The 18,393-nt window shown below is 33.5% G+C and overlaps 1 protein-coding gene across 1 annotated transcript; it reads right to left on the bottom strand.

The window, feature by feature from the left end:
- Positions 1–640: 640 nt before the first annotated feature.
- Positions 641–18,052, bottom strand: LOC129914089 (homeobox protein B-H2). Its single transcript, XM_055993150.1, has 3 exons — positions 17,452–18,052; positions 10,658–11,394; positions 641–1,200 (listed from the first exon to the last, which is right to left on the bottom strand). Exons 2-3 carry the CDS (start codon positions 11,301–11,303, stop codon positions 800–802), a joined length of 1,047 nt encoding a protein of 348 aa, XP_055849125.1. The 5' UTR covers positions 11,304–11,394; positions 17,452–18,052; the 3' UTR covers positions 641–799.
- Positions 18,053–18,393: the final 341 nt, after the last annotated feature.

Here is an 18,393-nt window from a genome sequence, read left to right as displayed (position 1 = left end):
ATTTTTGGATTTTTAAAAAATACTTCATTTTTTTTAAATCAATTTTTTAAAAACGGGTCAGTGAAATATTTATAAATCTTGTTTTTCAGTGTAAATAAATTATTTCTTTAAAATAGCATACCAATTTTTTTTGAAAAATGTTACAAAATTTGTATACATACATGGGCAGTTCCATTATCGCGGGTGCAACATTTATACTCATTCAAAGTTTATTTAGAAACAAATACAAAGATATTTTAATTAAACTATATCTTGAAAGGGTACATTTAAACCTGTTTATTTTTTATTTAGCAATAAAATTTAAATTAAATAAGTAAATCGTCACTAGGAAGGTTCAAAGTGCGATCGCGGGTGCAACAAAATCGGCCCCACCTTTTTAGACCTAAGTGCAAAAACATAGAAGTCTGTTAATTTTCAAGATCCTGTAAAGCGACTGTAGCGCGCTACATCTCATTGCTAGCTGATTTTTTCTCGGTGTCATTTCTATATTTAATTATTTTATTTTACTACAAGTATTTTGTTTTGATTGTTGGAAAAAGCTTCAAATTATTTTTATTAATAAAAGTGTCGGTCGTAATGAAATAAGAAGAAATGCAACTATTTATTTTTTTATTAAGTATATTAGTATCCTATTCCTTTAAATTATAACTTATATTTTATATCATTTATGTACAATTAATAGTTTTTTTTTTCTATTTAAAATTAAATTACACCCTGTGCTTATTTGAAATTGTGCTTATCAATGCCGAAAAATGCTTTTTATTTGAAGTATTATTGTAGCGTGAAAGAGCTTATTCGTTTATGAATCATCTCCTTCAGCTACACTCTCACCATCCATTGAATCATTGCAAACCGAAAGATCAGATTCAGATGGTTGTCGATTGCTTCCTATTTGTCTTATTTCCTCGCAATTATTTTTGATTTCATCCTCGTTTCCCGTAGGCATTTGTGTCTGCCGAAGGAGTGCCAACCGCTGTTGGGTGATTTCTAAATGATGTTTTCTCCATTTTATCCTTCTATTTTGGAACCACACTTTCACTTGGGCTTCAGTCAATTGAAGGGTGTGCGCCAAATACAGTCGCTCTGGCCCCACCATGTACTGTTGTCGTTCGAATTCGGCCTCTAGTCTTTCTAGTTGTTCGGGTGTGAATATTGTGCGCACTCGTTTGTTTTTCAATGTGGACTTCTTGCCAATGCTTTCTGAAAGGAAACGAAAATTCAAGTGTTTTAAATAGTGTTAGAGACAGAGAGAATTAATGTACTTGTTTTAAGAATTTGAATAGTATTTAACTTTAGTATAGTCAATAAGCTAAATATAATAGATTGCGAAGATAGAAATAATAATTATTTATTAGGGTGGGTAAAAAAAAATCGAAATTCTTTTTTTGATTTGGTACTCCGAAAAATCGATTGCTAAACACCTCTAGAATATACACACCAAATATGAGCTCTTTATATTAATAGGAAGGTCCTCCGCTTTGCAATTTTCCATTTTTACATCAAGCTTCTACTAAAAAAAAATAATTTTTTTATTAATTGACTTTTTAGCAAATTTCTTTTCATATTCTTGTAGGAAATTGAACGCTCTACAAAAAAGGCCGTATACACTTTTTTCGTTTATCTAATCGTTGAATAGATATTTGAGGTCCAAAAATCGAGAAAATCTTTAAAAATTCGTTTTAAAGATTTAATATGGATTATAAAACATAAACAAGAGACGTATCTAGAGTAATTCGGAAGTTATGGGTATTAATATACGAAGGCATATTGAGGTTTTTTGTCTCGTTGGCCCAAAAATTATGAACAAATTTTGGTACGTGTTTGAATTTGGGTTGAGTTTTCCAATGTTACTCGGTTACGAAAAACATCCAAAATTTGTTCGATGTACTTTTATAAACAGTTAATATTGTGAGCCAATTCTAATTTTATCTTTAAACCATTACTCTATTTAACACTAAAAAATATACTCAGACAGACCCTTTCAGGTTTTATAGGGCTTGTTCCACTGACTACGAAATGTAAGTACAAATTTCATTACAACCTCCAAAATCTTAATGTTGGCGTTGATGTAAAGTATTTTTTTTTCGACCTCCGCCATTGCAAAATTTCTAGTTGCGTCGGTCAATTTTCAACAGATTGAAGTGGCCTTACCTGTTTTTTCTCAGTCTATTCTCACCCGATTTTGGAAATAATATTTAATTTGGAAATAATTATTTGGCTTAAATATCAGTACAAAATAGTACATTGGACATTCTTGAGTTTAATATTAAATTTTAAATCTTCCAAAACCCCATTTGTGAATTAAAAAAAAAAAAAAAAAAAAAACAAATGTACATAGGTACAAAAATTGGGTCGATGATTTGTTTTGGAAATTGGGTTTTTATGTGTGAACATTTTGGAAATGGGAAAATTTAGAACCAAAAGAGTTTATTTAACTATCCAAGGTAAAAGGACTTTCTTTTGAGAAGAATAAAAAGTTGGATTAAATAACTTAAATTTAATTTGGGAGTAATCGAAGTATAATATAGTGACATGATTTAAGAAAGGTGAAACAAAGCTTACCCTCCTGTTACAACTTAACCCGCATATGGGGAAAGTTGTAACACAGACCGGGTTTTTTAGTTACAAGGAAAACAATTTAATTTTTCTAGCTTTATCAACTGTCTTCTCTTCCCCTACTATTTCATATGCGTTAAAAAAGTACGTATACACCACAGTGTATGTAGATAACGTGCAAATAATATGAATTACAACTTTGGCTTGGATGCTAACACACCCTAATCGAATTTATATAAATACTTGCATTTATTTATTTATTTATTTATTTATTTATTCAACTACAGACTAAGTGTCTAAGTTGTTCTAAGTTGGCTTTTTGCGACAAATTACAGATTTTGCTGTCTCTTCGAAATAAACACCCTTTCATATAATTTTTTTTTATGAAAACTCTTTATTCTTGCTTTCTATCCCAAATTGCATGTTTTTACCAAATTTCATTAGGGTGATCCATCATTTTTGTTTCCACAAAAAAAAATATCCTTTTGACCATGATATTTTTATATCACTTATCTTTTTATAGGACTTATCACTTTTTATAGGATTTTCTCTATTTCCAAAAAAAACACCCTTTGACCTAAAATATTTGTATAGACTGTTTGGATTCTTGGTTTCTGTTATAAACGAAACATTTTTTCCAATTTTCATTGGTGTAACAATTTTTTCCCAGTTTTTGTGGTACTAATTCCGAATTTCGTCATATCTTTAAAAAAAACACCCTTTCACTTAAGATAATTTTATACACTTTAAAAATTCTTGATTCTTATACCAACCAAAACTTTTTCACCAAGTTTTAAAAATTAATAAAATGTAAGTTAGCTGTTATGATACCTTTTCCACACACAACTAAACCCATCAAAAAAACACCCTTTCACTAAAAATAATTTTAAGAACTTAATGAATCCTTTTTCCCTGCTTTATCTAAAACCTTCATCCCGAATTTTATCAGTGTAGCATGTTTTTCACATGGGTTTCGGATATATTTTACCTGTTGAAGTAAAAAAACAAGCACCCTTGTTTTTAATTGACAATAACTTTTCTTAGAGCAATCGTATTGACTTTATTTTTACCTTGAAAACATGTGTCATATGATTATATTCGACAAACAATATTTTTCAGTATATTTTTGACCTTCACCCCTCCCTCTTTTCCGCGAAAAAACACCCTTCCACCCAACTTTTTTTTTTAGACTTTTTTTTGTACTTGGTTCTTATCCCAAAAATAAACTTTTTGCCAAGTTTCATGAGTGTGACAATTTTTGTTTTTAAATGCCTATTTTACCTGTACTACTCGTAAATTCTAAATTCTACTAATTTTTAAAATATTAAAAACTTGTATTGAAAAATTAAAAGCAAAAACAAGCTTCCAAATTTAAGACAGAAAACGAATCGTCTTTTATAAGCCTTCATCAAGGAATAATAGTGAATATTAAGTTGTTCACTCATAAGATAAACTTCGAAAACTTAACAAGTTTATGAGCGCTGAAAGAATATCGGTCGTATTGTCTTATATTTCACAAAAACAGAAATCCTAGATTGCGGTTAAACCGTGAATTTGTGCGAAAAATTAATGTTTAATGTACGTACCTACATACATACATATATGCGAAAAAAAACATTTAATACAGTCAAATAAGGAGAAAAAAGGGGTAAATCTCGGAATGAATGTTAGTAGAATTTTTTTTTGCTCAATATCTTCCTTTTGCCATTCTATAACATATCTCAAAAGTCTAGAAAAATCTCATGTCCGCTTGTCGCGATTTCAAGGTCAAATCGCGAAATGGAGATTTTCAAAATTAGCAAAAATAGGCTATGGTATTATATACACATATGATACATGATTTCAAGGTATTTTTTAATGCTGATTCCAAAAAATCTAAAATCAAGACAATCTGACGTCTCTGGAAAAAGTTATACCTGTTTTTCATCTGTCAACTCATATTATTATAACAGTTGCAAACTTACTGCCGAAAAACCCTTAAAAGTTATGGTAGATGAACCAAATTTTGCATGAAGATTTTAGAATCCATCATTATTCAAAATCAAAACAATCCATTACAAAAAATATATATAGGGTAGAAGGGGGAGGATTTGCCAGGATTTAGGATAATTGACTTAACGCAAAGTTCTTACGTTTCTTTTAATTTTTTTATATCTGATATTATTATTGACTTAATTATCTTTACTTAAATATTTTTTTCATCTTGATATATTAATTATTTCTATTTTTAATAATTTTTTCAAAAAAACGAAAAGTGATGTGGCAAAGCCTCCCCAGGTGGGAGGCTTTGCCACGGGGGTGGGGAGGGATTGCCAGTTACCTAAATATCAAAGTTAATATAAATAAAACCAATAATAACAAACAAAACTTTTTTTTAGCTGAAAATACGAAGAAGGGATTGATTTTTTTAGAATTCTGTCATCCTCTTTTGAGGAAGCTAGCTTCTGGCAAATGTACCCCATGGGGTGCATTCGCCAGAGCAAAACCTACCCAAAAACAAATGGCAAATGCACCCCACAAGCTAATCTTTCAAAAATTTACTTATAACTTTTTTATAAGTTAAACAGTAAAAAAATCACTTCTACACAGCATAGTACACATAATTTTCAAAAGATATTTGTATGAAAAAGTAATTTAACAAGACAAATACTAAAAATTTACGACGCTTATGTACCTTCATATTTTGGTTCTCAACATTAAAAAACTAACACAAGCGTCTAATTTATTTCGTGTCCAGCCAAAAGCTGTCAAACTTTGTGGGAAGTTTTCAATCATAAATGTACAACAGAAAATGATTTTTCGGTATTTAATATTCTCTTGGTTTGGAAAATAACCTGGGCTGGCAAAGGTACCCCATTGGCAAATGCTCCCCCTTCTACCCTACCTACGAAATAATGGTATTTTTTGAAGGTGGGGCAAATTTTAGGATATGCACTAAAGAAGATTCTTGTTCATCTTAGGAATAAGTGCTAATAGGCTAATTTTTTCATTTTAATCTGTGTTTGGATATTCTTTTATTACCCTCAAAAATCTAAAAAAATCTCATGTCCGCAAGTCTTAATTTTCTTGGTTTGAAGATAAGGTGCAGATTTTTGTGTCCGATCAACATGAATAACTACATTACTTTTCAGGGATGGTCATATTGATTTGTTTGTGGGTTTTGTTGGAATCAGCTTTAAAAAATACCTTGAAATGATATGGGTTATGTTGGTATACATATAAGAATCTAAAGTTTTCTTATTATATTTTTTAAATCTGCACCTAACTTAGTTTAACCTGGAAAATTAGAACTTGCGGACATGAGATTTTTTTTAGATTTTTGACATAAATTATAGAATATCCAAACAAACATAGAAACCAAAAAATTAGCCTATTAGCACTAATTCCAAGATTGTACCTGGATGTTTTTTAGTGCACATCCCAAAATTTCCCCTTTTCTCAAAAAATACCATTTTGTCATAGATATGAATGTTTTTTGCATTGCATTGTTTTGATTCTGAATGATAATGTATCTTAAAACCTTCATGCAAAATTTGGTTCCGCTACCATAACTTTTAAGGGTTTTTCGGTAGTAAGTTAGCAACTGTTATAATAATATGGGTTGACAGATGAAAAACAGGTATAACTTTTTCAGAGACGTCAGATTGCCTTGATTTTAGATTTTTTGGAATCAGCATTAAAAAATACCTTGAAATCATGTATCATATGTGTATATAATACCATAGCCTATTTTTGCTTCTTCCTTTTTCTCGGCGCTGTTATGATCTCGATGTCGAGGGGATCATAACTATCCCACGTAACTGCTTCACACTAGTGATCCGCCTGTGGGGTTCGCCGGGTTGACCTCAGAAATCGGCGGCAAGCCTCCCGGTTTTGTATTGTTCCATTTCTAAGGCCAACTGAATGCTGGTGGTTTTGCATTTGCTTGTACCAGGAGTTTTTAGGCCTACCTTTCTTTCTATTTCGTGTTGGAACGTTGTATGATATTGCTTTTTTGACGGGGTTCTCAGGATCTCTCCTTTGAACATGGCAATACCAACTGAGTCGGTCGTGTTCAATTTTTTGGGAGATGGTGTTTTTAACATGAAGGCTTCCTCGGATCTTCGTACTTCTAATTCTATCAAGCTTTGTTACTCCTGCTGTCATACGAAGCATCTTCATCTCAGCTGCCGTTAACTTAAGGGCCCAACCCATAGAATCCGTTGCGTCCGTTCCGTCGAAGTTTTCAACTGACAGCTCGATAAAATACACACGTTCTTATGGGAAGCGACCCATAAGCGACGGATCGGACGTAGACGGACGGATTCGACGGAAGAAGTAGCCCAACTTTCTACTTTTTCATCCGTCGTATCCTTTGACATTGGTTGTCAACAATAGATCAGTTCGATTTTCTGTTTCTGAGTGCACACCGGGGAATTTCAGAACTAAGAACTGTGTTCTTTTCTTCTCCGATTTTTTGAATTGTGAACTTTAATTGTATATTTGTGAAGAAAATTTAATAAAAGTAACATTTAATGGTATATCTAATAAATTATATCAATTAAATACTCAAATTCTGTTGTAGAGTTCAATTTTACTATGCCAAATTCATACCTACAACTCATAATTTGTTATAAAAAATTGTTTTTAACTGAAGAGCATGTACCTACAGGAAATCTAGTCGTGCATTTTATTTTATTAAAAAAAAGAACAACAATAATAGTTAAAAATTTCTTCCATCAGAGCTTCCTTAGTGCACATTCAGCGATAAAATATCGAACACACCTTGGAATTTGAAGTGAGCTGTCAAAAAGAAATCCGTCATACGACGTATTCTATGGGTCACCCCTTTCTGTCCCATCCTTCAACTTCAACGGATGGATTGACGGAACGGACGCAACGGATTCTATGGGTTGGGGCCTTTACTCTCATACTTTTTGTACATTGTCCAACATTGTGAACCGTATGTGAGTGCTGGACGCACAACTGCGGTGTAGAGTCTTCCTTTCAGCTTAGGGGGCATTTTTCGATCACAGAAGATGGCAGAATTTTCCCGCCACTTCATCCACCCTACGCTTACGCGATGATTGATATCGTCATCACAAGTACCTTCGTTATTTATCATAGACCCCAGATATTTAAACTTTTCACACTTGGGAAGCACTACACCATTCAAATAAATGTCAGGAATAGGCCTGTGTGGATCAGAAAATGGGCAGCATAGGTATTCTGTCTTTTTCGCGCTTATGCGGTACCCACTACCTTCTAGAACATCCACCCATACATCAAGTGCTCGTTGCAGGGATATCGGGTCTTCACTTATGATGGCTCCATCGTCAGCAAAGAATAACTGATGCACTTTTGGGTCCGTCACTTTGCCTTCAAGCAGGTAATCAAGAACGGTAATAAAGAGCAGAGGACTCAAGACGCTTCCCTGGTGTACACCTACTGTGATTTCGAATTCTTCGGTGACTCCAGCTGCACATCTTACTTTAGTTACTGCTCCATCATACATGTCCATAATTATCCGCACATAGGTTTCCGGAACTCCTCGTTGTCTGAGGGCCACCCATATCAGATCTCGTGGTTGTCGATCGAATGCTTTTTCAAAATCAACCAATACCACATGCAAATCCTCCAAGGAATCTCGATGTTTTTCCATAATGATTCTTATACTCTGGATTGCATCTGTGGTTGATTTACCCGCAACAAACCCGCACTGGTCATCAGATAGCCTTATTATTTTTCGCAGTCGGCTACCCAAGACTCGCTCAACGATCTTCATGGTGTGTGACATCAGCTTAATCGAACGGTAATTATCACAGCTTCGAGTATCACCCTTTCCTTTGTATATTGGAAGAAGGTAACTTTCCCTCCATTGATTAGGCATTCGATCACCTCGTATAAGCTTGGAAACAAGAACCATGAGCCATCTAGACCCGATGTCTCCCATCTTTTTCCAAAACTCTGAGGGTATTTCGTCTGGCCCAACAGCTTTTCCCTTTTTGGAGTATTTTACAGCCTCACTAACTTCTTCGACTGTGACATCGGATACTTCGCTTAAGTTAGGTGAAGCTATTGGAAAGTGTAGCCTTGGAAATTGTTCATTTAGAAGTTCGTCACAGTACTGTCGCCACCTGTGGAGGATTTCGTCGTTTTCCACAAGTAGTTGGCCTTGAGCATTGTTAATAAACTTCGGCGAACAGATCTCCTGAGCATTTCTTCTTCTTTGAGCGGCTATTTTGAAAATGGTTGCGCCCTTATTCACGTTTTGTCGTAGCTCTTGAATAGCACCAGCAGTCGGGGTAGAAATTTCATCTAGCTCCCGATATAGGTCTTCCGTATTCTTGGCTTGAATTTGGGCACATATCTTCTTCGCTTCTTTCTTGCAGTTTCTGTATTCCACTTCGAGGCGTGACTTTTGCTCTGTATTATTAGAGGGGCACTTCGACCAAGCTTTGAAAGCCATTTTCTTTTTACTTACAACTGCTTTAGCTTCATCATTCCACCACCATGTTTCTTTGCCTTGTTGGTTGTGTCCTTTTGAAACCCCTAACAGTGTTTTGGCTTTTTCTATGCAAGTTCGCTGTAGGAGGTCCCACATACTTTGTGCTGTACTCTCTTCATTTCGAAAAATGTTGGTGTTGTTATACAGATAGTTTTGCATATTCGAAATAAAAGCTTCGCCTTTTTCCTTATCCAGATTATACCATTTGATCTTCCCAAAAGTCTTTGTCCGTTTGTTGTCGTTCACTGTCTCCATAAAAAATTCTGTCAGTAGGAGACGGTGTTGGTGGGCGATCGCTTCTCCCAGTATCACTTTACAATCCTTGACCCGAGGTTTCATGAAACTAGATACCAAATGGTAATCAATCTGGGTCTCATTTCCACCACTGCTGTAAGTGAGCAGGTGTCGGCTTTGTTTGATGAACATGGTATTTAGTACGATAAGACCATATGTTTTGCACGAGCTCAGGATGTTTTCACCAGGAGAGTTCCTAGTGCCGTATCCGAGGCCTCCATGGCAATCTTCATAGTCTTCGTTTCTTTTCCCGACATGTCCATTTAAATCTCCGCCCACGAACAAAAACTCTTCCTTTGGGATGTCCTTAAGTAGGTTGTGAAAATCAAGCCAAAATGCATCTTTTTCCACCTGCTCACATCCAATTTGGGGAGCATATGCAGTGACAATATTCCACAACTTTCCTTTAATCACCAATTTAAGGGACATCAAACGGTCACTGGATTTCGAAATGGATAATATGCTGCCTAAGAGGTCTTTTGTAAGGATGATTCCGATTCCGTTCTTACCCTTTTCCGTTCCATAGTAGAACATCTTGTAATTTTTTGTCCTTGTATCCAAGAAACGAGCCCTATTTCCCGTGTTACGCCATTTCGTTTCTTGGACACACAAGATGTCTACTCGCCTTCTTATCATCATCTCTTCCAGCTCGAAGCTTCGACCTGTCATACTCCCAACGTTCCAACTCGCAATTCTCAGATTCTCATAGCCTATTTTTGCTAATTTTGAAAATCTCCATTTCGCGATTTGACCTTGAAATCGCTACAAGCGGACATGAGATTTTTCTAGACTTTTGAGATATGTTATAAAATGGCAATAGGAAGATATTGAGCAAAAAAAATGTCTACTAACATTCATTCCGAGGTTAAACCCTTATTTGGCTGGATTAATTGGGTTGATACAAACTGATAGGACAGGTTATAAATACCTGAGGAGTTGACCTCCCTCTAAGAAGGATTATAGCCTGTTACTTCTAAGTTGTATTTTTTTTTAAAGAAAATAATTGGGAAATTAATATGAACGTATGTAGTTGAGAGTAATGTCTAGTCTATACCTTGCTTTTCATACTTTACCCTATCCGATGTTGTAAAACGAGTGTTTCGAAAATATTGAACGAAAAGAAAAAGTTCTTGCTCTCGTACAATAGTTATTTATTCTTCAATGAAAGAGGATTTCACCCGTGATCTTTAGATTTGATTAGGGGAAAATCTTACATTTTTTTCTGTCGTTTAAATCGTTTTTTGTTCTATGTATTCTGTATGTAAATGAATGACCCCTCAAATTTTAAAACCTTAGTCATTTTTGATATAAGAAACTTACCACTTTTCATTTTCTCCCGCTGAAAGCCTAAATTAGCTTGTTGCTGAGCGTGATGTTGATGCAATTGCTGGAGACTTTGCAGAGCGGATGGAGCATTAGCGGCTGCTGCCGCCGCAGCCACAGAGGCAGCTGCCGCAGCAGCTGCATGATGACCAAATGCATTCAGCCGCATGTGTCCTGCTCCATTTTGAACTGCTTCATTCGTTTCCGCAACTGATGACTGTGGCAAATATCTATTAACTACACTATTCACTGAATTCATAGTATCACACTCGTATTTATGTACACTTGCACTATTATTCATTTGAACATTCATACTGTTTTCCGAATGAACATTTTTTGGCTGATGCAGGTGATTCGTATGACTGGAATTGCTTATTGATAAATTCATGACGCTGTTATAGTCCTTGCGGCTATTGTCAATTGCACTCTTCTGTAATCCCAATATAGCTGCTATAGTAAAGGATTTACCAACATCCAAGGACGTATTTGTATCCAAGTGCGGCGAATTGCTTATCACATGCTGATTATGGGTCATGTGTGGGTGCTGGTGTTGTTGTTGTGCATTTTGCACTGTCGTAGGATTATGTAAGGCCAAAAAGTGCGATAAAGGATTCGGATGGTATTTTGAAGGATTTTGCAGCATTATAATATTATTCTGTCTTACACTGCTCACTCACTCATACGGACTGATGCGATTTAAATTTTTTAATTGCGGTCAACACCTGTTCCAGATTCTGCAATAAAAAGAAAAGAAAATATTGTCATTTAGTTTGTTAAGCATATGTATATGAATGAAGGATTAGATGTAAGTGGAGTTCAAAAAAGTACCGGCGCGCATCCATACGAAACATAAAATGCAAGCAAGAAGAATTCCTAACAAAAGACAGACCTGTGTTGGGTTCATCATTCGACTTGGTGGTAATGGAGACTTCAACTACTTGTGTGTAATTGATGCCACTCTTAATGGTTTACGCACTCAATAGGCTCTTCCTTAATGAAAAGTCTTTCTTTGCATATAGAGTGTTTTATTGTTTTACACAGCAGAAACTTCAAAAGAATCAACTTCATATTCACTGCATCACAGTTTGTTCCGCGGGCCGTCGGGCATGCCCTCCTTTTAAACTCAAAGGAAGTCATTAGACTTAAATCATGATGATGGTGACCATCTAATTTGACGTGAAACTTTCTGTGAAAGTGCAACGGAATGCACTTCGTGAAGCTCTGCACTCTTGAAGTGGATATAATTAGTTTGAATCCATCATAGAAGTTCTTTAGCTTTTGATTTACTTACTAAGGGCATTTTCATTAAATTCTTCGATCCTTTCAAATAAGACAAAATGTCATTTAATTCCAGGATATTCAGAGTGTTAGTCTAGATGACAACTTTAAGTAATTTTAAGCATTTCCTTCTATTTAAAACGTGAGTTATTCAAAGAGGGTAGATTTACCATTCATAATGTATTAAGTGTATGTAGATATATTTCAGTCCACATATAAGGCTGTACATTATGAGGTGAATGGTTTTGTGCCGCATTCATAGCATTACATAATATTGTGTTCATGAGGTAGTTGATATTGTGCTTTACCAGTTGACAAGTATAAGCAAAAGGTATATTGTATAGTATTTCACTCAATGAATGGTTTAAATTTACTCTGGAAAGTCGATGACATGGTGAATAGAATGAAACTTTCATGTTAAAAAGAAGGAGTTAAATGGAAATTATAAATTAAAATATAAAATACCTAAACTAAGGTTAGGATTTGAATGAAGAATACTTTAGACGTTGAGGTGTTGGAAGCAAAATTATTTCACTTAAGTAAAAACATTTAAATGAAGTCAATTAAAAACATTATTTTAATAATGGTGTAAGTATTTTGTAATGAATTTAATATAGTTAATTATCATAATTTAAAGATTTTAAAAGCTCTGACCAGGGCCTAGATATGGGCCATAAGTCTATGATTATTTTTATACAGCCAAATTAAAGAAAAAAATCAGTAACATGCACAAAAACATGTAAGTTAAGCCTTCTTTTCAAGAATAGTTAGCGCAAATATTAAAAAAGCTATCCTTAGTGTACAACTATTTAAAAAAAAAAAAACCTCATAGTTTTGAGCCGTTCAAATAAATTCTAAGGTACCTAATCGGTTTTTGGACGACTTTTGTATTTCAACTTTCTTTGTTACACGGAGAAAAAGATCATACTTAAAAACAAGCGGATTCTGTGTTATATTAAGCGGACTTCTGCATGATTTTTTCCAAGAAAAATTCCGTCTTAAATTGTGCAGAAAAATCTTCTAATTTTCTTGAATGTGTTTATTGAAAAAAAAAAAAAAACACTTAATTTAAGAGGAAAATCTTCTTATTTTTATGTAAAGAGATTTTAATTAAAAAAACTAGAGGGCACTGAGAACGATCCTACAAATCTTGGGTCCCTAAGCGAGTGCTTTACCATCAGACTATCTCACTATTTAAAATTATTGTGTTATAGTTATAAGAAGTAGGTCACTTACAATTGTAAAAAAAGAATAGAACAGCTATATTTTATCACATAAGTTACTGAAGATAGTACAGACGAACTGTTCGATGAAAAAAAATGTATGTTTTTGAAACTTATTTTAAATACCTTTCACTTAAAAAATTAAGCTTTAATTTAATTTGATCGGCCATAGCTAAAAAAATAGCGGTACATTTTATAAAAAAACGTAACATTATATGTTTTCTTCATTGATCTGAAATGTATGAAACACATTTTCTAACAATATAACTTTATTTCTTTTTACCGACTTCCAAAAAGGAGGAGGTATTCAATTCGCCTGTATTTTTTTGTTTGTTTGTTACCTCATAACTTTGGACTGAGTGAACCAATTTTGATAATTCTTTTTGTATTGGAAAGCTGGTGGCTGCAATGTGGTCCCACTTTAATTTCGTTCAGTTAAAGCCATAGGAACTATTAGAAATACCATAAAAACATAAATAAAAATTAAATAGAAATTTTTAATATATCATTGATTTTTCTTGTAAAGTGATTCGTTGTTGAGGTGGTGATATTTAATGTCAAAAATATATATATTTTGGTTTGAAGATATTGGAGTCTTAAAAATCGTAGAGGTGTCAAGCAAAAGGAAATTTTAATAAATAGCTTTTCTTAGAATTTATTATTTTCGGAAATCAGGCGTATCTACTTAAAAAATTCCAAAAGAGAGTGGGGCTTGTCCTAGATAATTTTGTTTCCAAAATAAATTACTAAACGATTTCCACGACAATCTCGTCTATAAGGATGCGTTTATGTAGCCGTAATACTAAATTATAAGTTTCAAAATACCAACCAATTTTTTAAGAATATTGCTTTTGAAAAATGTTTAGGTATACAATTTGAATATGATAGAGTTCAGAACCAAAATCGTTTATTTCATTATCTTTGTTAAAAGGGTGTACTTTTGAGACTAACATTTTGTATTGCCTGTTTTGTTCGTGCTTGGAACAGTTTTTGGTCAAGGTTGTTTGTTTTGTTATAAAAGTGTTTTTCTTGCCCACATTCTTAGAACGTCCTTTACTATCGTCTCATTTCAAATTGAAGATCTGCTGGCAGCAATGGAAAAAACGTATTTTTATCTTTCACGGAATTCTTTATTCTAAGAGGAAGTCTGTTTATCTTAGCTTTTACTTTTTATCCTTGTTACTTCTAATGCCACTCATCCCTACCCAAAAAATTTTCATTTTTTCATAAAGAGTATTATAAACTGTTTAAGAGTGGTAATTTTGGGTCTCGTTCTACGAAGCATTAAAAATATTGTGCCATATGACCAGAACCGTCTTCTTTTCTTATAGTCTTACAGATGCGATTTAAAAAAAAGCTTACTAATACAGTCAAATAAGGAGAAAAAAGGGGTAAATCTCGGAATGAATGTTAGTAGAAATTTTTTTTGCTCAATATCTTCCTTTTGCCATTCTATAACATATCTCAAAAGTCTAGAAAAATCTCATGTCCGCTTGTCGCGATTTCAAGGTCAAATCGCGAAATGCAGATTTTCAAAATTAGCAAAAATAGGCTATGGTATTATATACACATATGATACATGATTTCAAGGTATTTTTTAATGCTGATTCCAAAAAATCTAAAATCAAGACAATCTGACGTCTCTGGAAAAAGTTATACCTGTTTTTCATCTGTCAACTCATATTATTATAACAGTTGCAAACTTACTGCCGAAAAACCCTTAAAAGTTATGGTAGATGAACCAAATTTTGCATGAAGATTTTAGAATCCATCATTATTAAAAATCAAAACAATCCATTACAAAAAATATATATACCTACAAAATAATGGTATTTTTTGATGGAGGGGCAAATTTTAGGATATGCACTAAAGAAGATTCTTGTTCATCTTAGGAATAAGTGCTAATAGGCTAATTTTTTCATTTTAATCTTTGTTTGGATATTCATTAACTACCCTCAAAAATCTAAAAAAATCTCATGTCCGCAAGTCCTAATTTTCTTGGTTTGAAAATAAGGTGCAGATTTTAAAAAATTGAAAAACTACACTTTAGATATTTGTGTCAGATCAACATGAATAAGGTGCATTACTTTTCAGGGATGGTCAAGTTGACTTGTTTGTGAGTTTTGTTGGAATAAGTGTTAAAAAATACCTTTAAATCATGTCGCTTATGTTGGTATACATATAAAAATTTAAACTTTTCTTATTAATTTTTTAAAATCTGCACCTTATTTTCAAACCAAGAAAATTAGGACTTGCGGACATGAGATTTTTTTAGATTTTTGAGGGTAGTTAAAGAATATCCAAACAAAGATTAAAATGAAAAAATTAGCCTATTAGCATTTATTCCTAAGATGAACAAGAATCTTCTTTAGTCCATATCCTAAAATTTGCCCCTCCATTAAAAAATACAATTATTTCGTAGGTATATATATTTTTTGTAATGGATTGTTTTGATTTTTAATAATGATGGATTCTAAAATCTTCATGCAAAATTTGGTTCATCTACCATAACTTTTAAGGGTTTTTCGGCAGTAAGTTTGCAACTGTTATAATAATATGAGTTGACAGATGAAAAACAGGTATAACTTTTTCCAGAGACGTCAGATTGTCTTGATTTTAGATTTTTTGGAATCAGCATTAAAAAATACCTTGAAATCATGTATCATATGTGTATATAATACCATAGCCTATTTTTGCTAATTTTGAAAATCTCCATTTCACGATTTGACCTTGAAATCGCGACAAGCGGACATGAGATTTTTCTAGACTTTTGAGATATGTTATAGAATGGCAAAAGGAAGATATTGAGCAAAAAAAATTTCTACTAACATTCATTCCGAGGTTAAACCCTTATTTGACTGGATTATACCAAAAAGCACGTATACGCCATAGTGTACGAGGACAAAAGCAATTCATCTAAATAACAAATTGATGTTAGAACACGCACCCTATTCGAAATTTTAAAAAAACATTTGCAGTCATTTACTGAACAAAATGTCCATCTTCTTGTCGTCCAGTCAGTGTCAATAAATAAACAGAAAAATAAAATCCTTTCAAATAAGAATCGTAAATTTAAAACTATTTCTAAAGCCTTTTTAATTCTGCTAATTTCTTATAAATTCTTCGAACTTTAGGTCTTTAGTCTTTACTTCCACTATTTAGTCAGCTGACTGTGCGCACTTTTACAGTACAACCCGACTCAACCATCGGCCAATAGAAAGACTGTATAGTGTGCGGGGCTATAAATCTATATAATTGAGCTAATTTTGAACGAGGTTTGACTTTTCTCAGACACAATATGTTTTTTCAAAATTGTCTTCAGCGATCTTTGTGTTCAGTAGGACCTCGACTATTTCTGACCATCAACTCTCGGATTTGATTGACTTGCTTGTTTTTTCCTACACTGAGAGAAAAGCCACCATAAAACAACATGAAATCAATGAACATTTAAAAATCAACGTGGAAAAAAGGTTAATTTTTGATGGTTTCGTATCTTAAAGTCACATAAATCAAAGTAGTTCATCTTTGAAACAACGACGTTTCAAATTCAATTTATTTTTTCCCTCAGTGTAGCGGCCCTCTATACTAATCGCTTTTCTCGACCCTCTTTGAAAATTGAATACCATTCATAAGGTAATCGTGTTCTAGATAAAGCCTCATTAGAGAAGGTAACAGTTTTTGGCAAGCAAAATTTGATGCAACTTCTTTGCTCAATAAAACCAGACATTGTAAAAGTCGAAGAATAGGATAGTTCTTAAAATGTTCCTTTTTCTTTCCCAATTTTAAACATAGAGGTTTCGATCAATGTATAAAGTGATATGTTAAATAAAGACAAACACAGTAATATATATAACTATCGTGAGTTTCACGTGAACAAGATTCCACCCGAAAAAAAAAGTTTCACTTTTTCCCAATTATGAGTTCCGGGCGAAAAGTTGTTCCTGTTCGGAAAACTCCCGGATTTGGAACTATTTTCAGGTAATATGCGATATATCCGACAGAATTTTTCTCTCTAAAACTTTGGTGGTAAATAAGAAACTAGTTTAGCGGAAAATTTAAATTCCCTTCGGGGTAAAATCACAAAAAATATTTCGAATGGAAAAATTTCCACGTGAAACTCAGGATAAACTAATTTTCATTCAAACCTTATAGACATTTTCACTACAGCCTATTCCTAGTTAAAATCCATAGGTATGATAAAATTAAAAATAACATTTTTGTATCCTAATGGAGCTGGAGGAGGAGGCTGGACTTTTACAAGAAAATAAATTTATGCAGGTAGGTACATACAGTTTATCCAACTATAACGTGTTTCTCCTTTTGGTTGTTAAGTATTCCAAAAAATTGTTTATTATGTTTTTCTGATTTATATAAATCCTTATTTCTATCCTTTTGATGTAGTTTTATTGTTCCGGTTTTAATTTACACTATTTTCAAAAATATTCCACAAATCACTCTTATATCACTTTTATTTTTTTCAAGGTAAAGAGATAAAAGTTAATTTATATTCACGATTTTATTTCACGACCGTTAACGTGTGTTCACATCAGCAAATCCGCTTGTTGACTGAAACGGAAATAATGAAAATCGCGACAAAACAGATGAATATTAATATCCTTTATGTACAGGGAGAAAAATATTTTCCTTATGTATTTATGATTTCACACAAAAACAAAAAAAAACTGATATGCAGCACATCATTGTTGTGTCATCTTCATCTTTGTCGTTATACCTTTCTAACAAAAACACTACACCAACACACAATACTACACCTCTACCATCACCTTCCGCAACTGAACGGAAAATATTTCGGATCTCTAAATTTAACCATCTCCGTCGATTGCCCAAAAAATCACAACTAAACAATGAAACCGGGTTCCGCAGCAGTCAATGCAACACCCACTTACAAAATCACCCTCACTAAAGGTACTGATGGTAATAGTGCTCTATGCTCGCGCTCGTAATGTTGGTGGTACGTTTAAGGACTAGGGTTGAAAACAAAATGGTTTAACCTACAAAACTCCCTTGGAGAGTATATTGGGCAATAGTTCTATTAAATGTATCCCGTAGACACATTTCCACCAATCCACCCCCAAATAAGGAGCAACAATCCTGGCAGAATAAAATATCAACCACCATTCCTCCCTTGCTCTTTCTGAGGTACACACACACCCCGTCATAGTATGTGAAGTGGGAAGTGGGTGGTGTTCGTATGGCACGCACATTTCAATC

This window comes from Episyrphus balteatus, chromosome 3, assembly GCF_945859705.1.
Source record: "Episyrphus balteatus chromosome 3, idEpiBalt1.1, whole genome shotgun sequence".
Taxonomy (NCBI): Eukaryota; Metazoa; Arthropoda; class Insecta; order Diptera; family Syrphidae; genus Episyrphus; species Episyrphus balteatus.
Note: the sequence above shows the minus strand (reverse complement) of the source record. Positions and strands in the feature narration are given on the sequence as shown.

Excerpts from the sequence above, each read along its gene's own strand:
- LOC129914089 (XM_055993150.1), bottom strand. The coding sequence starts at position 11,303 with ATGCTGCAAAATCCTTCAAAATACCATCCGAATCCTTTATCGCACTTT. Across the intron at positions 1,201-10,657 it reads GCGGGAGAAAATGAAAAGTG|AAAGCATTGGCAAGAAGTCC; the intron begins GTAAGTTTCTTA and ends GTTTCCTTTCAG.